At 35.2% G+C, this 22,565-nt stretch overlaps 1 protein-coding gene across 8 annotated transcripts in view; it reads right to left on the reverse strand.

Annotated features, from left to right (window-relative positions):
- The window catches only part of LOC107751396 (opioid-binding protein/cell adhesion molecule homolog), a 306,488-nt gene that overhangs the window by 7,634 nt on the left and 276,289 nt on the right, over positions 1–22,565 (reverse strand). For all 8 annotated transcript variants that reach the window (XM_016567119.1, XM_016567123.1, XM_016567122.1 and 5 more), the window contains 2 exons: positions 8,722–8,847; positions 1,109–1,240 (listed from right to left, as the gene is read on the reverse strand). In XM_016567119.1, the coding sequence (XP_016422605.1) occupies positions 1,109–1,240; positions 8,722–8,847 (258 nt within the window). The remainder of the gene's footprint in view (positions 1–1,108; positions 1,241–8,721; positions 8,848–22,565) is intronic.

The following is a 22,565-nucleotide window of genomic DNA, read 5'->3' on the forward strand; positions in this document are numbered from 1 at the left end:
CATACACAGATGCACGTTGCCATTACAGTAGTCAGCGCCGAACAACAGGCAAATAAAATATAAACGGAGGTTACAAAAGTGATTCAGTCAAGATTACTGAGGGATTTTCTTTTCTTTTGTTCTTTGATTAACATTATAATGACTGGCGGCAGCTGATGCTGTCAATGCACGGATCCAATACACCCTTGTTTTCTTTCTCAACTCTTTACGTTCACTTAAGACATAACCGATTGTATTTATGGGATATTTTGATATAATTCTGGGTGTATTTGTCCATTCGAATGTGTAAGAACGTGAGAAAGATAGCTCAGTCCAGTGTTCGCATATATAAGAGGCGGCTTTTGTGCGTGGCTTTGTGTGTGAGTGCACAGCGCGCGAGTGCAGAAGTGAGTTCTATTTCGTCTTCTTGCAGTTGAATCTTTTGAAATCACAATAAATGCGCATACAGAAATCGAGACGCAGAATCGAAATGTAATTTTATAACAAATTATTTGATTCCTGACCGTACGCATCTGATCTGATAACAGCTTTTCGATTCCCAACCCTTCTACTAAATTATTTCATTCTTGCATGCAAAAAAACCTGTATGGTGACTATGGGGCTATGTAAAATATTTTTTGCAACTTACTAGGTTTATCATTTGTCATTTTTTTCCCGATAATGTCGATAATCGTCTGTTACCTGACTGTTGACATCGACATCGCGATACTTACGAGACATCGTCGATATACGATAATATTGTCATATCGCCCAGCCCTACTAGCAATGCTTTTATTTTGCATTTTGAGACATTTCATTACAAATTATATTATAATTTTATATTTATTTAAATAAAATCCTAAGAGTTTATAGGTTTAAACAAACAAATGATTTACACATAAAGTGGGGTTCATAAGTATTGATATTTAGTGATGCTTTTATTTTGCATTTCAAAACATTTAATTAAAAATTAAATTATATTTTTTATTTATTCATTTTTAAATAAATCATCTGTATGTTTAATCCAAATATTTGTTTATAAATAAATAAATAAATATTTAATAGTCTTTTGTCCCAACTGTATGTTGCATATACAGCACATGTTGATTTAAATTCACAAGAGACTTACAGTTGACTGTGAGCTCAACAGTCTGTGTGTCCACTGCAATTTCGTTGGCTGCGGTGCATTCGTACACTCCTGCTCTATATCTGCTGATGAAGGGAATCTCCAGAACCTCGTTGTCTGAGCTTAGGCTGTCATCTGAACAAGAAACATTACAATATCACTATGTCATAATCTGTATTAAAGCTCTCAAAAGAGAAAAGGGTTGTCTATGATTCCTTAAAAGACAACTACAACAAAAACTAATGAGTTGATTGGTTGGTAGGAGTCTTGATCCTGGAACAACAAAGTGTTACTTGGGTAAATCACATCATGATGCATGTGTCCCATTATCACTGAAGAGCTGAAATGTGTCTGATTTTCCAGTATCGTCACATACGTACTTTGCTTGGGTACAATAAGCCACACTGTAGAGCATGCTGTTGCCCTTCTTTGCAAATATTCAAACTTCATCTTCCTTGAAATACTGATGCTCTGATATCTGGCTTTTTTCATCACAGGCTTTTTTCTTCGTCAATACACTACTGAAGCACTGGGTTTCACTGCTCCGGGTGTGTGATCACGGTGTGTGTGTTTGTTCACTGCTGTGTGTGTGCACTTAGGATGGGTTAAACGCAGAGCACTAATTCCTAGTATGGGTAACCATACTTGGCCACATGTCACGTCACTGTCACTCACTTGAAAAATATATTTATAGTCATTTGTGTCCTATTGTGGGAGAAGGCGACACTAGAGATATGAAATTCAATTCAAATATGAGTCTCAGTCTCTGCGCAGCTGCTTTGAAGTGTTCGCATACACACTGGAGTCAAACTGCTAAAACATATGGTCCCTTTTCATGTTCATGAAATCCAGACTGGGGAAAAAAATGTTGGTGGAAAGGGTTCCTTGTGATGCAGTTCTCAACGTCAAACGGTAATATGCTGTTGACTTAACTAAATATCATCCCCAATGTAGTTTCTGACAGCAAAATAACACACTGCATTCACTTAAGGAAGCTCTGAAAGACAATGTCTTACACCTGGGAGAGGCTGTTAACGAGAAAGAAAGAGGCACTTCCTTTAACCTGATGAGGAGTGTCAACAGAGCGCTCTGGAGAAAGAAGCTCATTACCGTCCAACACCATACACACCTCGCTGCACTGAAAAGAAGCTTGAAGTCTACTCAAAAAGGCTCTTGTATAATTTTATTGTTGCATTGTTTAAAAAGATTCCGTTTTAAATTCAAACAATCAACTACCCCTTCAAAACGAGCCAATTAAATCCAAACCTTTGAATGGCACTAGAACATCTTTGCAAAGTGAGTCACAGAAGGAGAGTTTCTTCTTCATTCATGATGCTCATTTTGATGTTTCCCACTGAAAGTGCATGTCGTTGATGTTGTAAAGGACTGGGTAAGCTTTATGAAAAGCAAACCACTGGCATTTGATAACTGGTCCAGCAGAAAGGAAATGTGGTGCTTTGGCATCAGGTGCATTGTGGACTGTCTTCCATCAAAGGGAAGATTGACAAAATGGGACTGTTTATTTCCATCAGGGCTCTGGGTTTCACGGCTGCCTTGGAGGATTGTATCAATGCGAAGCACTTGAAGACTGACATCTCAGGTTTTTTTCTTCGTCAATACACTACTGAAGCACATTCATTATGCATGTCTTATATAACGTAACCGCTTTTGTATATTAATGGCCCCCCATTGGCATTATAAGTGTCAGTCAATAGTACGCCAGGGTTTGATTTGTGATATTATCATAAGTTAAAATCAAATGCCTCTTGAGCTGAAATGGTACAACTATCGTACTGGGTGTCATAAAAAATAGAACAAGCACCAAACAGCTCTATTAACGGAGAAACCAAACCCACAGAAATGAAAGAGGCTGCCCTCCACAGTCACATCCACAGATGGTGATGAATATTGCACACAAAAATGACAACAGATTCTCTAAATCTCAATCTGCAATCCGGCTGCAATCCAAATTGATACAATGGACACTTTTGTATAGAACTAATCACTTTGTGATTAGTTTTTATGTTAGTGCCATCTCATCTTATCCTAAATATTTAGTTAGTTTTGGCCGAGGGAGGCCCTTAGTAGCATTTAAAGCAGATATCCACAGACAGGCCTAGAATTAGATTTTAAGTTATTAAACAATCTGTACTTAAAGGTATAGTTCACCCAAAAATGTTTTTTTTGTCCATACAATGAAAGTCAATGGGGTCCAAAATGGCACTGGACTCTACTTTCAATGTATAGATGTACAGAAAAAGTAAAATGTACAGGGGAAAAAATGTGATTGGTTATGTTTCATGTCACTCAGACAGGCTCTTCCTGTCTAATAAGGTGTTGTTTTGGCTAGAATAAGATGCAAACTGGACCAGATTTTGTAATGATATTCAAAAGTATGACTACGTAAATTGGCAGACAAAACTAATCTGAAACTAATCTAAGAAACAATGTTTTAAATTCATTTTCTAGAATGGACTGTCCTAGACCTCTAGCTAAATTAGCTCAGCCCGGTATGTGTGTAAAGTACTGCAGTAAAGCAGAGAGCAAGGAACTAATACTGCAGAGCTGTTGTACACACATACACACACAAAACCCCAGAGAGAAGGAAAGCAAAGTTGGGCAAGGTGCTGAATCAATCCAGGCACAGCTGAATATGTCATCTTACGAGCGACAGGTTCTCTGTCTGATCCCTCCAGAGCAGCGGGGCAGGAACGCCATTATCGCACCACCTGATTTCCTCCGCTTCTGTTCTGAATGTGAACCAAACACCAGATCTGCTTACAGCAGAGGTCAGAAGATATCCCATTACCCACTTTTGGTACATGATACAATGGATTGTTTGATTAGTCACGGCTATGATGAGATTTATATCCAAATCGGTAAGTACTGCATTGTCAGTTGAAGAAGAATTGCCTGTTTTTTAATTTAGAAAACAAAAGGTCCATCAACTGACATAAAAATACAGACTTGACTGTGCAAAACCTTTAATGCATTATCTACTTGAGGAAAACAAACACAGATAGTGTGAGTCACACATATGCCCTGCAGATATTTATTGGCTTTATTCAGCTGAGATTCTTGTCAGCAAAGATAATGCAGTTTGACGGGCTTGCTTTGATTCCAGCCATCAAATATCTTCAGTCCTTGAGTCTTTGTTTGACTTAAAAATGTGAAATGAAAGCCACATCTGTAACTAATGCTGAAATATGCTTTTGTTTGTGTGAGCGAGTGCAAATGTGTTTGCGCTACATTTGTATGTAGTATATCACTGCAAAAAACGCCCACAATCCAGTTTAATCACCTTCTAAATGTGCTGAAATATCTTAATTAGGTTGTTGTTATTCTCTCCGGCTTAAATGCATGTGCAAAATTGGGTGTTTTGGAAAATTTGGCTCTTGAATGGAGACTAGCTGGAACAGCGGGCTGTATTTGATTTGAGTGACAGACAATACAAGCTTGAATACGAATGAAAAGATAAACACACAGCAGAGTACATTAGCATGGGGTAGTCTGCAGTTCCACAAAGTAGTTCACAGATCCACATCCTTCTAAATCCCTGAGGCCATTGCTCAGGAGAGAGAAACACCATAACCAGACCCGACCAGAGTAATATCAATCTATAACCCTACTCCAAATGCATTCATTTCACTCTGTTTTTCTGTCATCCCCCCCCCCAAAAAAAAAAAAAAACTCCTCTCAAAAATAACTAGAGTCAGCACAGAACCGAGGAGGGGAGGGAGAGAGAAATAGTGAGAAAAATAGTGAGCGAGCTCGGCAGAGTAGAACTGTATTAGCAGTTAGCGCTAGCGCTAAGAGGATAATTTGGTTCCTGAAATGAGCTGCCACACAGCAGCCTCATTATATAGATGGTTATAAACAGGATTAATGCAATCACAGCTCAATAAAAACCTCAAGGAATGTGCTCCACACAATGTGCTCTTCACTGAGCCAAAACCCTAATTCGACACTGATCTAATAGGAGTGTTCGCTCCTGGGACACAGACGCTCATTAAAAACAATGTTTATTCAAGTCGATTAAACAGCAGCAATGATAAATTAGCAACATTATTGACCCTATTCCTCACCCAAAACAACACAGTAACTCAATAACAACACCTTTACTCTTGCCATACCCACAATGCAACTCACACGCCGTTTGCTCTGATTTTTAGCCCACTGGATTTTACAAAGAGAGAGAAATATGGGAATGGGTGAATATCCCTTTTTGAGGATTGAAAAAATAAGTAAACAAGTCTTCCCACCAAAGGGTTTTTCTCTGATCACATGAAAGAAAGACCATGCAGAGCCTGCAAATGATTCATTCATGTGTGTAATATGTCTATTAAACAGCCTCAGGGGATAATAACATTTCTTTTAAGCATACATGAACTGTTTCTTTGTGTGTGGATGGCAGAACAGTGGCTGTTATCCATATCCTCCACATATACTGAAGGGTGTGAAGTAGTTTGAGAAAGGCCACTGGTACAATGCAAATAAGATATTTTCTTAATCAGTATTATTGTTTTTTTTTTCTGGTTTTTTTTCAGTAAATTGCAATTATCTTTAAAGTAAGATCAATTTACTCGAGAAGCAAAATAGTGTAAGATCAGAGAATACATCTTAAATTAAGTTTATTGTTCATACATCATTGGCATTTTTTAAGCATAAACATCACTATAATTAAATGTATGTAAAATGTATGTAAATGTATGTAACAGGAAAAAGTATATGGTAAGAAAATAAAACAATTCAAATTTTTATATATTGTGCAATTTTGCCTCTCAAGTAAATTTATCTTATGTTATGGATGTTTAAATATTTTACTGGGAAAACAAGACAAAAACACTAAAGAAAAGTATTACTGCATCATTGGAAAAGTATATTTAAAGTTTGCAAATCTGGATTTCTAGAAACACAACATAAATAACTGAAGTTCTGAAGTGTAAGGTTATGCAAAGGTTTCTGGGAAAAGCACATACTGTTCTAGCTAAACAAAAGAGCTCACTATAATATTCAGGACAACGGGTCCTGTACTAAGTTTCAGTTTTTAGTTGTAGACTTTGGGCTTGATCAATAATTCAGATTGCTAATAGCCAGAGCCACACAGAATCTCAGAATTTGTGCCTGCAGAACTGCACATTTCCACAAAATTGGAATGTCTGTCAATAACAAAGTTCTACACATCCACTGACCCCAGTGAGTTCATTTACTACAAATTTTGGCTAATCTGCAAACGCATCAAAGTGCAACACTCTCATTTTACATTTTCTGCAAAGTTACGGCAATTTCGCATAATAAATGGCCTTAAAATCACATTTCAGCGCTTTTTATGTAAATGCATTTTGCCACATATTCCATCTAAACTACATTACATGATCCATCAACCTTTTCTCTATGACAAAATCACGATATGTTGCTGTTAGTGTTTACTACAGCGTTCTACACATGAAGGTGAACTCTAGAAAGTCCTTAAAGCACAAATAACATTGCTGTTGCATGTTTCCTTAATAAGAATGGATGATAGCAGGCCTAGCTGCCCTCTTTAGATTAGGATCTAGATAAAGTAAGGACTCCGTATGATCGTAATCTAGAGAAAACATACAAGCGAGTGATGTGAGACTGGAGATAGGGTGCAACATCGTGAAATCTCTCGGTTTATACAGAGAGTCCAGAGAAAGAGCCGTGTGTGCCATTTAAAGGTCAGAGATGTGTACTTACAGAACTAAGTGTGACTGGCAGACTTATTTCAGCTCTTTATTGAAACAATGTGGAAACGCTGCGGTAAATCTAAATGACTGTAGTACGGTGAATGCTCAAGGGAGCAGGTGCGTTTGACATCAACAGTACAATACAATTTTTTAAAAGAGACAAATCTCTACAAGACTACAAATCCTGGTGCTATCGAGATATTAAGATCTTATCGCAAGGGGGTCTGTGTCTTAATTATGTTTCACATGTCGTTTGGATAGCTTCCGACTGATTCCAGCCCCATCAAGATTCCTGGCTGCCAGCTCTTTGGCAATGCTTTTACAAAACCAAATCAGATCTGAGAGCCAATGAAGTGTTAAACTGATCAAACAGCACAAAACCATGGTGTTTATGAGTGGTGTAATGTTACTAACGCCAACACACCCCACCATCAGACTAATTTGAGCCAAGTCTGATTTTTTGTTTAGTTTTAAAATCAAAATGAGCCCATGTTCATTTGTATGTTCATTTTTCAAGTTCCAATCAAATCATTATGCATAAAATCAAGTCCAGATAATTTTTTTCCTTGTTAAATGTTTTTATATATACGTATATATATTTCCTATCAAAGGCCCCGATATTCTTTAAATTAAATCAAAGAATGAACTAGTGTGATTTAATTTCAAACAAAATCAGGCCAAATCAAAGCTCATTTAGAGTTTTTTTCTGGAGTTTGAAATAGCTTACCAAAGCGAAATTTCTGGATTTTATCGTTATGATCAGATGTTTCTTAAATCTTGTTTTCTCACCGCTCTCATTTTTGTTGTATGTTCATTTTCATTGGGACGTTCACTAACAGTATTCCACTGCTTGTGTATATTAAACTTCTTTTTTAAACAACTTATTTTTACTCCTAAGCGAAGATCTCCTTAGTGAGTATATCTGGGCCTTAAGGAAGTAAAACTGCAAAAAACTTCCATCGACTAGTTCTAAACCCACAAGGCTTACTTTCTTCCATGGAGCACAGTGGGGTCTAAAACAACTTTGACATTTATTGTATGAACCAAAAAAAAAATATGAGAAATTTCTCAAAATAACTTCTTTACATTTATTTCTTTACCTTTTAAACTGAACTATCCTTTTAAGATTGAAATCTGTTGACAATGGAAGTATATTAACAGTGTCCACCTTGCAAATGATGTGGGGAAAAAACAAGTTGATCCTGTGGTCCAACAAGACTCTGACTTGACTGAATCTGCTCTAACAGTTGATCTTTTATTCCTAAAAGCATTTGATGTTCTTAGCAGACAACTGTACTGTATCATAATGGAATCCCATCTCAAACTCTTTCACTTAAAAACAAACAAACAGAGCAGTCACGTCTATGTCACATTAACATTTCAATTACCTGATCCTTGTAACAACACAAAGGAAGAAAATGGGGAGGGGTGTGCAGGGAGCATGAGCAGGTACAGCAATCCAATTGCACCCCATGAATCATAGCGCATTAAAATGCAGTATTTTCCCTGATTAAGTGAAATGGTGCACGGCAGAACAGAGCTGCAGATAGGCCCAAATTGAGCTGATTTGTTAATGTGGCCTGAAGATAAGCAAAACGGACCACTCAGCTTGTATGGTGCATATAAAAAAAACACACACATCCACACACACAGAGCTCTCAGTGAAAAAGACTCCTGATATATTATCTTACCTGTGCTTAATATGTCAGTGGGTTGCAGTATTTTGCTAAATCATCAAGGAAAAAAGTGCACCGTTCTTTGTACTGGGAAAATACATGAGCAGTACTGGACCGATATTGAGGATTGCGGTTTCATTTTGAAGGCAAAAGCTATTGACTAAAGATTTGCTTACTTTTCACTGATTATGTTAAATATTTTCTGCACATAAAAGCATGATATGCATCTTACCTGAAGGTGATAACATCCTCCAGCCGATGGCAGGTTCTGGTTTTCCATTAGCCAGGCACATTAAAGTCACGTTGGAGCCTTCATTCACCACAAGGTCCTTCGACAGGTTCACGATCTTTGGAGGAACTGTAAAACACCAAAATTGTTAATATCTCAACAAATATATAGGTATATGTTTCAATTGTAAATGTCCCTGGTAGATAATGACACATGATACTCTTTATCATGAATACAGACTGCCATAATTAAGAAATCAATGGTCTTTTCCACAGAGCATAAATGTAACATTCAATAAACGTAACATTAATAACTCAAACAAACACACTAAGTATGATTTTTCTATCATATCACAGATCATTCTCAATCAGTTACCTCTCTTTAAAAATGATTCATATGTTTCTGGGTTGTTTTGTGCTTGATTTGATTTGGAAAACTTCAAATAAATTTAACAGAAAAAATCGGTAACATATTTCTTGGGTACTATTTCTATTTGGGGCTGAACAAGCCTCTCTCATCTTTTTAAGTGGGAGAACTTGCACAATTGGTGGCTGACTAAATACTTTTTTGCCCCACTGTATGTGTGTTTCAATTGTAAATTACCCTTGTCGATAATGACACATGATACTCTTTATCATGAATATAGACTGCCATAATTAAGAAATCAATGGTCTTTTCCACAGAGCATAAACGTAACATTCAATAAATGTAACATTAATAACTCAGTGCACAGCAAACACACTAGGTATGATTAAGCACATTTTCTATTAAATCATAGATAATTCTCAATCAGTTACCTCTCTTCATAAAAGTTTCTGTGTTGGTTTGTGCTTGATTTGATTTGGACTTAGTTTGGAAAACTTCAAATAAATATTACAGAAAAAATCTATGAAATATTTCTTGGGTACTATTTCTATTTGGGGCTGAAAAATTGCAAACTAGACACATTTCACAAGGTTGATTTATTGATTGCCTTTGCAGTTTGAACACAATTTAAATAGACTGCAGAGTAAGCCACAATTCAGGCCTTTATGAGGGCCTGCAGATCTCAAGAAGTCTACAACTCAGCAAAACTAAAGATGTTACAAATACCTTATTTAGTTACCCTACGGGGAATAGCAGTATAGGGTGTCGACATCCTCCCTTCAGGAGAGCAAATTATGGCCTACTTTTCAAAAGGAGTGTTAAACATTTACTACAACACTCACAGAGAATATGTGTTTGCAAATAAACAATCAAATGTTTTTTTGGGGTGTTAGAACAATGTTGAGGACATAATAAATTATTGGAATAATTAAAATATTGGAATAAATAATTGATTTACATACACTACCAGTCAGTTTGGGGTCACCATTTATTTATTTTATGAAATTAATACTTTTATTCAGTAAGTAAATTGATCAAAGGTAACTGTAAACACATTTCTAATGTCATGAAATATTCTGTTTTTAAATAAATTATTTTGAACTTTATATTCATCAGAGAATCCTATAAAAATGCATCATGGTTTCCACAAAAAATATTAAGTAGCACAACTGTTTTCAACAGTGATAATAAGAAGAATATTAGAATGATTTCTGAAAAAAAAAATATTATATGTAGACAGCCCTTTTCTTCCTGTTTATTAAAAACAACCTTGAAGAAGACATTAACATGTATATTCACATGAAGTGAAATCCAGTTTGTTGCAGGGATCTTAGAGGAATCAAGATTGTTGAGCTGTTGTTTTTGGCACAGGCACCGTGAGAATTCACACATACTATTTTGAGTACAGAACCATGAATCCCTCCAATAACTTTACAAGCCTTTCCTCACAAAACCATGGCTCATATTATAAAAACTGTCCTGCAACATAAAGGTCAGTTAAGTTAAAGGTCAGTTCAGTATAATGTCTCAAATCTCTGGAGAGCATCCTGCACTTTTGCCTCGATGATGGCCGGCAAAATATGTTTGACTTGACTGCCGTGACGGTAGAATAAAGTCCTTTAGAGGCCATTAACTAATTCCCTCCACTGTAAATGAAGATCCACAACGAACTGTAGCAGAAATGCTTCTGTTGAAAATTAATTCAATAAATGCCTTCAGGCGGTGTATGCACGATATCCCCTTTTGTGAAACCTTACAAAACAAAACACAGTGTATGAGCACGCTGCTTTAAACAATTAGCATTATCATTAGGTGCTCAAAAGTGATGTTCTCAGTAAATGTAATAATAGGTGGCACTGATGGTATGATCAGAAAAATACCAGTGTCGTTTGAAACGTTTCGTTCTGCTATTGAATACAGATGTTATTTTGACACGTGTACTCTGTCAAGAGGTTTGGTTTTGCATTTCAAAGCTGAGACAACTCAACAAAGGTTGCCGTCACCGCCTGAGCTGGTACCAACAAAGCCAGGCAGTACCACGGTTTTATCCTGTTTTAGTCACTAAAGACATGTTCCTCCAGAGACACTTGGCTATAAATAATTCATTTAACATCAATCTAAGTGTACATACTCTTTATATGTGACAGAGAGCCATATACTTTTCTGATTGTTTTCTTTTCCTTTATATATATATATAGGTCAAGTTAACCATTTTCTCCAGTTTGTCACACACAGGGTGAACAACACAATTCAATAATCTTAGAAAAATAAGCCCTTAAATAAAAATAAATAAAATGATGTTTTTTGAACTTCATATTAATCAAAAATACTGAAAACAAAAATTCAGCTTTGCCATCACATGAATAAATTACACTTCAAAATATATTCAAACAGCAGGGCTCGCAAAATCCCTAGCCCGACGTCCCGGGGCTATTGTGTTTTCCAGTCGGGCTACCAAAATGTATCACTGCCCTGCCCGACGGGCTATCTTAAATAGTGATATAAAATTATCCATATCCTTAATTCGCGTTGTTCACTCGCTTGTAGGGGTGAAACGGATCATAGTTTATCATTTACATTTGTTTCTAAGTCTTACCAATTTAAACATTCAAGCATTTTAAACCATTCATGTGCATGAAGAATTCAGTTCTGTGCTGGCGCCTCGCGCGCACATACAGAGCGGCGTTTCAGGCAGAGCACGAACACAGAACTGATTCCTCTTTCGCTTGAACGGACACATACACGCAAAATTATATCAAAATAACTATCTCTTCAAGTATTTTCATGTCTTAAATGAACGTAAACAATGGAGAAAAAAATCACACGTGCATCATTATATTGGATCTGTGCAGTCGGTCTTAAAGGGGCAGCAGCCTATAAATACCTGCTGTTTAAGCGCCACCTGCTGTCATCAAAATAACTATCACTTCAAGTATTTTCATGTCTTAAATGAACGTAAACAATGGAGAAAGAAATCACACGTGCATCATTATATTGGATCTGTGCAGTCGGTCATAAAGGGGCAGCAGCCTATAAATACCTGCTGTTTAAGCGCCACCTGCTGTCAGAGAGTGACATTTGCATCTCATTCAGCCCGTCTGCTGTTTTTGTTTTGTTCAGATTTTTTATGTAGTATCACAAAGCTAAAGTCAGACCATTTTGTTTTACAATCTAAATAACATGCATGCAGCAGCTTTGTTTGGATTGTGATTAAAGTACACAGACAAAACCTTAGTTTACTTGCATGAAGACATTTCTTTTATTTGCATTATTTATTTATTTCATTTGGGATTTGTTTTCAAATTTCAAGTTAGTATATTGTTTGACATTTTCAATTTCACTAAGTAATGTGCAGCCTTTTGGTCTGAGAAATAACAAAAGGACACCTTTTTTTCTGATATGATAATGTAATATAATCCGAACCGTGAGATTTGTGATCCATTGCACCCCTACTCTCTTGACTTGTTATTTGACGAAAAAATACAATATCTTTTATTCGGGCTAGTTAAATTAATTTTTGCCTGACCGAAGGGCTACCATGGATTTTGAAATTTTGCGAGCCCTGAACAGAAAACAGCTATTTTAAATCGTAACAATGTATCACAAAATTTTTTTTTTTCTGTATTTTTGATCAAATAAATGCAGCCTTGGTGAGAAACTTCTTTCAAAAGAATTTAAAAACCATACCAACCCCAAACTTTTGAACAGACAACAGCAGGGAAAGTTGACCTATTATTTAATTATTGTAGATTCACATTGATAAATATACAATTTTAACCTAATGATTATATTTACTTTTTTTCCTTTAAAAGGAACTGAATACTTTAACACAATAATTACAAAAATGAACTGTGATTAAATATTTTAAAGGACTGACAGATTATTTTTAATTATATTTCTTAGAGAAATTATAATTGCTGAATTTCTGCACTTTATAAGACTTTATAAGAAATTCATTACTTGCATAATGCAGGACAAAAATAAAATGCTAAAAACTTCATCTAAATGCTAAATGCTAAATCTTCAGGCAGAGAGCGGTGCGTTTGATTATCTGCAGCCTAGAATGTTAAATGTGTTTTGCTCACTGTTCTAAATATGGAAAACATAAAGTCATCCTAAAAAAGAAAAGCATTAAAGGCTCTGCGCACTATTTAGAGCCTCCACACAGCTCTTTAACAGCAGTTTCCAGCAAAACCTCAGCACACAAGCTCTGACAAACTGTAACAGTCACCAAAGGAACCATATGAAAGTTAATAAGAGAACTGTTTACAATGGCACCGTGCCCCTCCATATGACAATGACAGTCAGAGTGAGGAATGATTCTATCACTGCGTTTATGACTTGTGTCTTGGAACGATAGCGTGTATCTTTGTGAGCCATATTTCTGATATGGACGGCCAGAATGCAACTCAAAGCCGTTTTCAAAGCCAATAAAGGGCTTACAATGACTGTTCTTCCTTTATATTGCACAGACAGTAAAGGAAAGTGGCCATTTGTGGATGTGTGTGTGTGTGTGTCCCACCAGATTGGATTCTCCAACCTCCGTATGAGGTAAAGCATGTTAAATTGCATTTTAATAGAGTCGTACCATCCTCTTACTTTTGATGCCAGATTTCTGAGCTTCAAAGGGATCTTCAGTTGACAGGAGGAGCAATTGAATATAAATAACTTGGCATATCGCAGACTATTCCCAAGATTTGACCTCAGCTTTCTCTAGCTGAGACGTGGGAAACCTCAATAAGGCGTGAGATGGATGATCGTATATAAATATGATCTCACTAGCAAAACAAAATCACAAACACTACAAAAACAAAATAACCAAACAGAATAGCATGCAATTCAGATATTAGAGTTTTGGTTCAGTTGAACAATGGGGCAAAAATCTGGCAGACCAGATCAACTGGCAATTTTTTCAACAATCCAGTAATGAGTTCTTCATTATGATGATCAGCTGCAATCGAGAGCACCATTAATATGGTTAAGATTATTTCACTTATCATAAAATCATCACCACTAATTATTTTAGATGAAAAAAGAATGAAATAATAAAAGGACTGACATTTATCCTAGCCATAATTCTATTTTCCATTAAGAGGCTTTTTATTTACTTACAAAAGCATTAAAGCAAATTAAAAGTGTGTATATATAGACAGCAGGGTTATTGTAGTTAACTAAAACAAAACAATAATAATAATAATACAGTAATAATAAAATGAAATTAAATAAACATTTTAATTTAAAACAAAATAAATTATTCCATCTAGTTGGCAAAGCATCATTTTTTTCATTTTCAGTTAGTTTAATTAGATATACTAAAATAACAAAATATAACACAAACAATACAAAAAAACAAAACAAAAACAATACAGCCATATTATTACAAAAACACACAAAATGACTAAACTTTTAACTGGAATTAAAACTAAACAAAAAACTAAATTAAAAACTTATATATGCATATATATAAACTATAATAGTATCTCAATGACAATAAAATAACACACATATACCATGTGGATAATAAATGAGTTTGAGATCATCAAATGTTTAATTTTGAACTATGAGTGTGTGATTATTTTTCGTCACATTTGACTGGTTAGGAGCCAATAAGTTGGTGATATTTGCGAGTAAACACAAAGGATAACAAATAGCCCCGTTCCAGCCAGATGAACTCTTACTCCAAGTGTCCAGTGATGCGGAAGAAACCCGCTCAATACTGCTTAAAACGTTAGTGGTCTGCAGCTTTGGAGGTGTGTCTGTAAAATGCACAGCAGCGCTCATGCCTTCAGCACAGTCAGTGATTGCTTTCAATATATGGTCAATACCGTCATCATATTTATGCACAATTCCAGCTCAAACTTTACTTCTGAATGCTCAATGTATAGAGTAACTATAGTGTTAAGCTGCAACGATTTTTCAAAATCTGAATTCAATATAGCAACAATGTGCACTGAATACTCCGGAAACTCCAGCACTATTGGCAGATTTTGAAACTCTTATGACAGATTGACTTCACCTTACAGTGACTGACTGCCACCCTCTATTTTTCTTTTCTCATTTGAATAAAGCTGAACATTTCTCAACTTTTTGAGGCTCTCACTAGTTACTGTGCTGTCAATCCCCCACGTGAGCCTGTCGCTCAACTCCCATGGAGAACGAATTGAAAACGCCTGATCAAATTCCATGCCAGTGGACACATATGGCTAAGGAACTAAATTACATGGAGTCAGTGATAAGACATCTACCAGCTGAAAATATATTTCCAGTATGCTACCGCTTCATTCTTGTCATACAGTCATGGATGGAGACATGTGTCATATTACAGTAAAACCACATATCGCTTTTGTCTTCTGTGGCAAAATAAACATGTCAGTGTCGACACTCTGTTTGATAAGCAGGACAAGTTTGGGGAAGAGGAAATCAATCTGCGTTTTGTTGCTGTCACAAGACCAGCAGTGGCAAAGCTCTGTTCCAAAACCTTCCGAGTTGCTTTGCTGCCTACTGCCAAAACAGGCAGGTGGGTACTAAGCCAGCACCCTAAGCATGGAACCACGTAAGTGACTGATTTGGAATGCTCTACATAGGCAGCATAAACAGAAATACTCCGTCACATGGTATATTTGATTTCAGTAGCGATGCTACTAAGCTAATGCTGTGATTGACATTGAAATGTATTCATTTAGTAGCCTAGATGTTTTCATCCCAAGTGATTTAAAAATTAGGAACATAATTTGTCATAAGAGGCAACAATATTCGCAGTATTGTAATATATAAAAAAAATTTAAATCAAACAAATAAAAAAAAAACTACAAAAACACACAAAACCTACTCAACTTTACCTAAAATTTAAATGAAAACATAAAAAATTAGATCTAATTCAAAATATTAACAAAAACTATAATAGTATATCAATGACACTAAAAATATCACTGGCACACAAAAATATTTGGTAAAATAAAAAAAAAACATTTAATTACATTAAGCTATTTTTTATAAATACTTTTATTAAAATCATTAAAATTTTATTATCAACTTTATAATAAAGTTTAAAATAAAATAAAATAAAAATATTTTAATTTTAAAATAAAATTTAAAAAAGTAAATAGTTTTCTTGTTGCTTTGGATAAAAGCATCTGCTAAATGCACAAATGTAATGGAAATTTGGACAACCCAAGATATTTTAGGAGGCATCACCTACATATGCCGCCCTCAAGTTTTTGAAACGGAGCACAAAAATTTCTGAAAGCTGGCGATTCATTCTTGTCATACAGTCATGGATGGAGACATGTGTCATATTACAGTAAAACCACATATCGCTTTTGTCTTCTGTGGCAAAATAAACATGTCAGTGTCGACACTCTGTTTGATAAGCAGGACAAGTTTGGGGAAGAGGAAATCAATCTGCGTTTTGTTGCTGTCACAAGACCAGCAGTGGCAAAGCTCTGTTCCAAAACCTTCCGAGTTGCTTTGCTGCCTACTGCCAAAACAGGCAGGTGGGTACTAAGCCAGCACCCTAAGCATGGAACCACGTAAGTGACTGATTTGGAATGCTCTACATAGGCAGCATAAACAGAAATACTCCGTCACATGGTATATTTGATTTCAGTAGCGATGCTACTAAGCTAATGCTGTGATTGACATTGAAATGTATTCATTTAGTAGCCTAGATGTTTTCATCCCAAGTGATTTAAAAATGAGGAACATAATTTGTCATAAGAGGCAACAATATTCGCAGTATTGTAATATATAAAAAAAATTAAAATCAAACAAATTAAAAAAAACTACAAAAACACACAAAACCTACTCAACTTTACCTAAAATTTAAATGAAAACATAAAAAATTAGATCTAATTCAAAATATTAACAAAAACTATAATAGTATATCAATGACACTAAAAATATCACTGGCACACAAAAATATTTGGTAAAATAAAAAAAAAACATTTAATTACATTAAGCTATTTTTTATAAATACTTTTATTAAAATCATTAAAATTTTATTATCAACTTTATAATAAAGTTTAAAATAAAATAAAATAAAAATATTTTAATTTTAAAATAAAATTTAAAAAAGTAAATAGTTTTCTTGTTGCTTTGGATAAAAGCATCTGCTAAATGCACAAATGTAATGGAAATTTGGACAACCCAAGATATTTTAGGAGGCATCACCTACATATGCCGCCCTCAAGTTTTTGAAACGGAGCACAAAAATTTCTGAAAGCTGGTGAAATGTGCTTCAAACAATAATTCTGAGGAGATTTGTGATTTCTGTCTGAACAAGACATGTTTAGAGCTGCTTCCTGGTAGTTCTCATGTAATGACTCTTTTTCTATTGATGTACATTCATTAATATTTTACACATTTATGCACTCTTTTTCTTCAAAGATCAATAGTTGCACACGATCAATAGTGAAACTAGCCTCAATGCACGTGAATACAAATCAAATAACACGTTGCGATTCTGTTGTGTACAAACAGCACTTGACTTTGACTTGTTCTTATGTAAAGATGATATAATGGCTTTGCTCTGTGACCAAAATAAACATCTACATTATGAATACACAAGACCCTAAAATTTGGTACACAGCTGCAGGAACAATGTTTGCATCCAGTGAAAATGTCAGATAATTTGACATGCAAATGATGACCTCTTTCAGGCGCTGATTACCATGCAAAGTCTTTAATCAGGGAATGAATATTTGCTTCATCTGCATGTCCTATACAACCAATTTGCTGCATTTTCGTTCCTCAAAAAAAAAAGAAAAAAAGAGAGAGATTGTATGAAAAGCAGCGTTTGACATGTTGCCACTTTGCTTGGCTTGGAGGATATGCCAAGATCCGTGAACTTTCTCTCCATCACAGTTTGGGAAATAATCCTGTCCTCTAGGTATCTGACTGAAACAAATTAAAGACAAAAGCAGACGGGCTACATCGTAGTTCCTCAAGAAAAGGGTTTCTAAATATCAGCTTTAAGGCTTTTTAGGAAACAATATGTTCACACGTTTCTGTACAAAGAAAGTGATTTTCACACTTCCTACTTTAAGCGCAGCAATTTGTCAGTTTCTTCCATCACAGTTTATTTAAAGTGTTTCTTCCTTAACATTTTTACCTTTAATTAAGTTATCTCCTCATTAAAGGCGAAATTTGCGATTTCTGTGCCACTAAAACCACTAAACATAAGTTTAAAAAAAAGTATAAAATATAAAGAAGATGGATTTCCTGATAGCTCCACACATTTGTCATGGTAGGGGTGGGTGATATACTGTACTGGAATACACAATAAACCGGTAGAGATTTTAAATGATTGTCTTTATCACAGTTACACTCTTGTGACGTTTGAGTGCTGAACCCCTAAGTTTATCATTTGTATGCGTTTAAAGTCTTGCAATTTACAAACAAGACGCTAAAAGATGGTTTCTGTTGCACACATCTGAAGCATAAAGCCGCTGGTTACAGAGCGTCTGAGTACTGAATTCACTTCTTTTTGTGGCTCATTGCGCTTAAATGGTCACAAACACACAAAAATGTCAAAATTCCTGTCTTGGAAAGTATTCACTTATACATAGTCGGTTATGTCTAAATGACTATAAACATTAAAAACAAATCAGATGTGCGTCAATATATTAGATTTTAAAGTGACAGTAGCCTAATATAGCTGCAGCTCTCTGTGTCCTCAATGTCAATCAAATAACAAAAGACAGAAACACCTTTGAAGTTTAAATAAGAATAAAATTCATACAGTTTAGACTTTTTTTTTTATATTTGATCACATTCATTTTCTTCAGTATTTCTCATTTCTGATTTACTACATAGACCTTCCTGAAAAACTTGGTGTATAAATATATTTATTTGTCCTATAGCTGCTAATTAGTTTATTTGTTTTTATTTTATTACTGATTATTTACTTGTTTTCAGTAAGCTAGAGAACTTTTTTTTATAACTTAAGTTAATTAGGCAAGTATTAGTTTTTGATATGATATCGAAATTGGTGACAAAAATTTTGATATCATTAACGTGAAATAAAATTACTCATATCTTGATATAAGATTTTGGTCATATCGTCCACCCTTATGTCATTGGTCAGGCAAACAGACAGTCCTACCCCTAAACCCACGCTATTGGTTGAACCAGATTTGCTGTTGTCGGGAAACTCTTTAAATCCAACAATTTTCTTATAGCTGTCTGAGCATTTTATGCAGGGATAGAGAAAGTATTCCAACATGAAAAAAAATACACACTTCACATTTGGCAGCATTTGGCAAGGATGATCTAAGTTAGTGACCAATTTATCCAATAAAAATAGCGAAGTAACCAATCTATAATGACATCAAGCTGAGGCCAACAGATTTTTTCTAAGAAAGATGCTACGGTGAGTGTGTCTGACATGCTACATCTGCAGGAAGACATTTTGAGAGCGCCATTGCAGCCAACAGCCGCGAGGCAACTGCAGTCTTTCCCCCTCATAAATGTGGATAGCAGTGGCAGCTCAGACCAGCTTTATGAGGATTAGGAGGAGTTGGCTTTGTTTCTCCTTGAACTTATTTTACATCAACAACTGCATGGAGGGAAATATGATGGTTTGCCTGGTATTCTGAGTAAGACCTCTGGAGCACAGCTATTTTGATTAGCATGAATTAGTTTTGGTGTTAACACGGTTCGCCTCTGCAAACATGATCATAGCACAGTTCCCTCCCACACTGACACGATGTGCCGGAGAACATAAATTAATGGTTGTGCGGAAAAACAGGAAATACAGAACGCTTCTAGTATTTTGAGACTGAAATCAAGGTGTTTTAATTTAAATAACATTCAGATGATAATGTGTTATGGTATTAGAGAGACAGACAGATAGGCAGAGAAAAAGACTGTTTGAAGAGAGACTGAAAAAAAATCAAACATACAGATGAAAATAACGCTGATGTTTAATAGGACTTCCTAATGAAACACTGTGGTACGTCATGATTCAACCCCCGGAAAGTTACAGCACAATCTCACTGTCATGGTGATTTCACATTCCCACTCTCTATAAGATATGGCTGGCAATTTACCATATTAATTTAGAGTGATTATTTATTTAAAAAACTACAACATTGGCTCATTTGGAAAAAAACATGCGTCTACCCAAACTCCAAAAATTTACCTAAAGATAAAATTCTCTGCAGTTTTCAGCTGAAATGAACACTAGAGGCAGTAAAACACCAATACATGTTATTCCTTTTCACAGAAATTATGATTAAATCAGCAGATTATCAATTAATAAAGACTTACTTTTGCATTATTACCTCAAAACACTTTTACTATAGTGCATGATTTGTAACTAATACACTTTGGTGTTTTGCCTTTGTTAAAACGATCAGTTAGCTTTAGGGTTTAGTGTAAACAATACTTTTTTTTTTTTTCATACACGATGCATGAGCATGAACCTTTTAGCTTCACTCTCCAGAAATTTCGCTGTGATATGTACAACAACCAACGTAATAAAATGTGCCTGTTTCTGATAAACCTGAACACACTTTTACCGCCACTCACATTTCACATAAGTGTCATGAAAAGTGCAAGCAGCAACATAGTATCATTTAGCTGAAATGTTTAAATATTAGGCCTACTTTCTAAAGCCTCTGCCACAATAATGCAGCATCTTCACATAATGTTAAAGAAGATATTGACATATAGGGCTAATTTGGTAAACTAACCTGCATATTTTGTAATTTATTAATTTAACGTTGTTAATTGATTCACAGCCACAATTCAAAAACAATAACATAGGAGATTATATAAATTATTTAAGACAATTTGTACTTGAACATTAATATTAAAAGGTAGTTTAGTAATTACATTAGAGGCAGATCTTGGCTTCTGATACCTGAAGCTCATTAATAAACAGCAACAGCTTGAAGTGTTGTGTCTTCTTCTTAATGCTCTGACCTGTCTGGAGGCTCTAGTTACATGTAATTATTCATGTTATCACATTACACTTTGTTAGAGGACCCATAAATACCATTAAACCCTGAATGCTTCAGAAATGGCAGGGGCACATTCAAGCATCTCCACGTGATTTTAATAACTTAACGTGTTTGCAGTATGACTGCTGTGACCAAGGCACCCAACTGCCTGTGGTTATTAAGCATAAGGACACTGGAGTCAGGGCACGCCGAAGGCCTTCACACGTTCAGAGAGAGAGCACAGAGACATTAGATGCACACCACTATTTGGAGAGTCACAGCTTGAGGGAACTTAGTGGAATACATGGTAGACACGCTGTATAAAAAAAAAAACTGTGTATGAAGATCTTATAACAAAAAATAAATAAATAAATAAAGGCAAAAGATTGCATGGCTTTTTCAAGTTGAATTCATTTACTTATTTTAAGTCTTGACTAAACTTAACAAATTCAAGTTTCCATGATATAACATTTGCTATATTTGGAGCAACTGCCAACTTAGATTTTAGATTTTTGTGCATATCTATCTCTAAAGCTTTGGTACTTCCAATTTTTGTTTTTAGATTATTTTAATCTTTTTTGGTTCAAACTGGATTTGGACATTTGTTTTGCTATAAGTTGTTATGTCAGGTGTTGGGATAAGAATACTTTATTAAAACATTGCATATATGTCTCCAGGGCTTGACATTAACACCCGCCAAATGCGTGTTGATTTCAGTAGTGGCATGTAACACAGTCACTCCCACTAGCCACTTTGGCGGGTTGAACCAGGGTTTCCGCGGGTCCTTAAAAAGTCTTAAATTTAGTTGTATCAAATTAAAGGCCATAAAAAGACTTAAACGTCTTAAATGGTACAAGAAAATTATTTATTATTTAGTACTTTAATATTAATTTTAAGAGGTCTTAACTATGGGGACAGAAAGAAAATAATGACAATATGGCTGGATTAAACTTCAAAAGGCTATGATTTCACTGAATAAATATAAGCACTGCACGTTTCAAAGTTAAAATGTGGCGTGGGTGTTTTTATATGAATATATTTCTGAAGGGAATCGACCATCTTCAGAAAAATTTCGATGCCATTTTTATTTTATCTGATAAAGTAGCATTTATGACCGCAGCTGCTTTGTGTACAGCCATTACTAGGGAAACCGCTATATTTCTGCCATTCCAAACACACCACCTGCTGTCAGAGAATGAATTTGCATTTTCACTCAGCCTGTGTGCTGTTTTTGTTCAGACCAATGCAAAAATCGACAAATATTTTTAAGCAGCAAACACGTAGAATTGTAAATGTGAACTGGTGGATAGCTAATATGCCCTACTATGCCTTCTAAAAATCTAAACAAATAAGACAGTAAGATATAGGCCTATGTACATATTTTAATTAATTTAATAATTGATACTTTTGACTCACTCCTTTAAAAAAAAAAATGGTTTAAAGGCTGACTGTAGGGCATACGGTGGTGAAAAGACAAAGATTTTTTTTTTTTTTGGCCATTTGTTTCTTGTGTGTGTTTGTTTTTTTTTTTTTTTTTTA

Source organism: Sinocyclocheilus rhinocerous, unplaced genomic scaffold (genome assembly GCF_001515625.1).
Source record: "Sinocyclocheilus rhinocerous isolate Xijiao unplaced genomic scaffold, SAMN03320098_v1.1 scaffold1624, whole genome shotgun sequence".
NCBI classification, from domain to species: Eukaryota; Metazoa; Chordata; class Actinopteri; order Cypriniformes; family Cyprinidae; genus Sinocyclocheilus; species Sinocyclocheilus rhinocerous.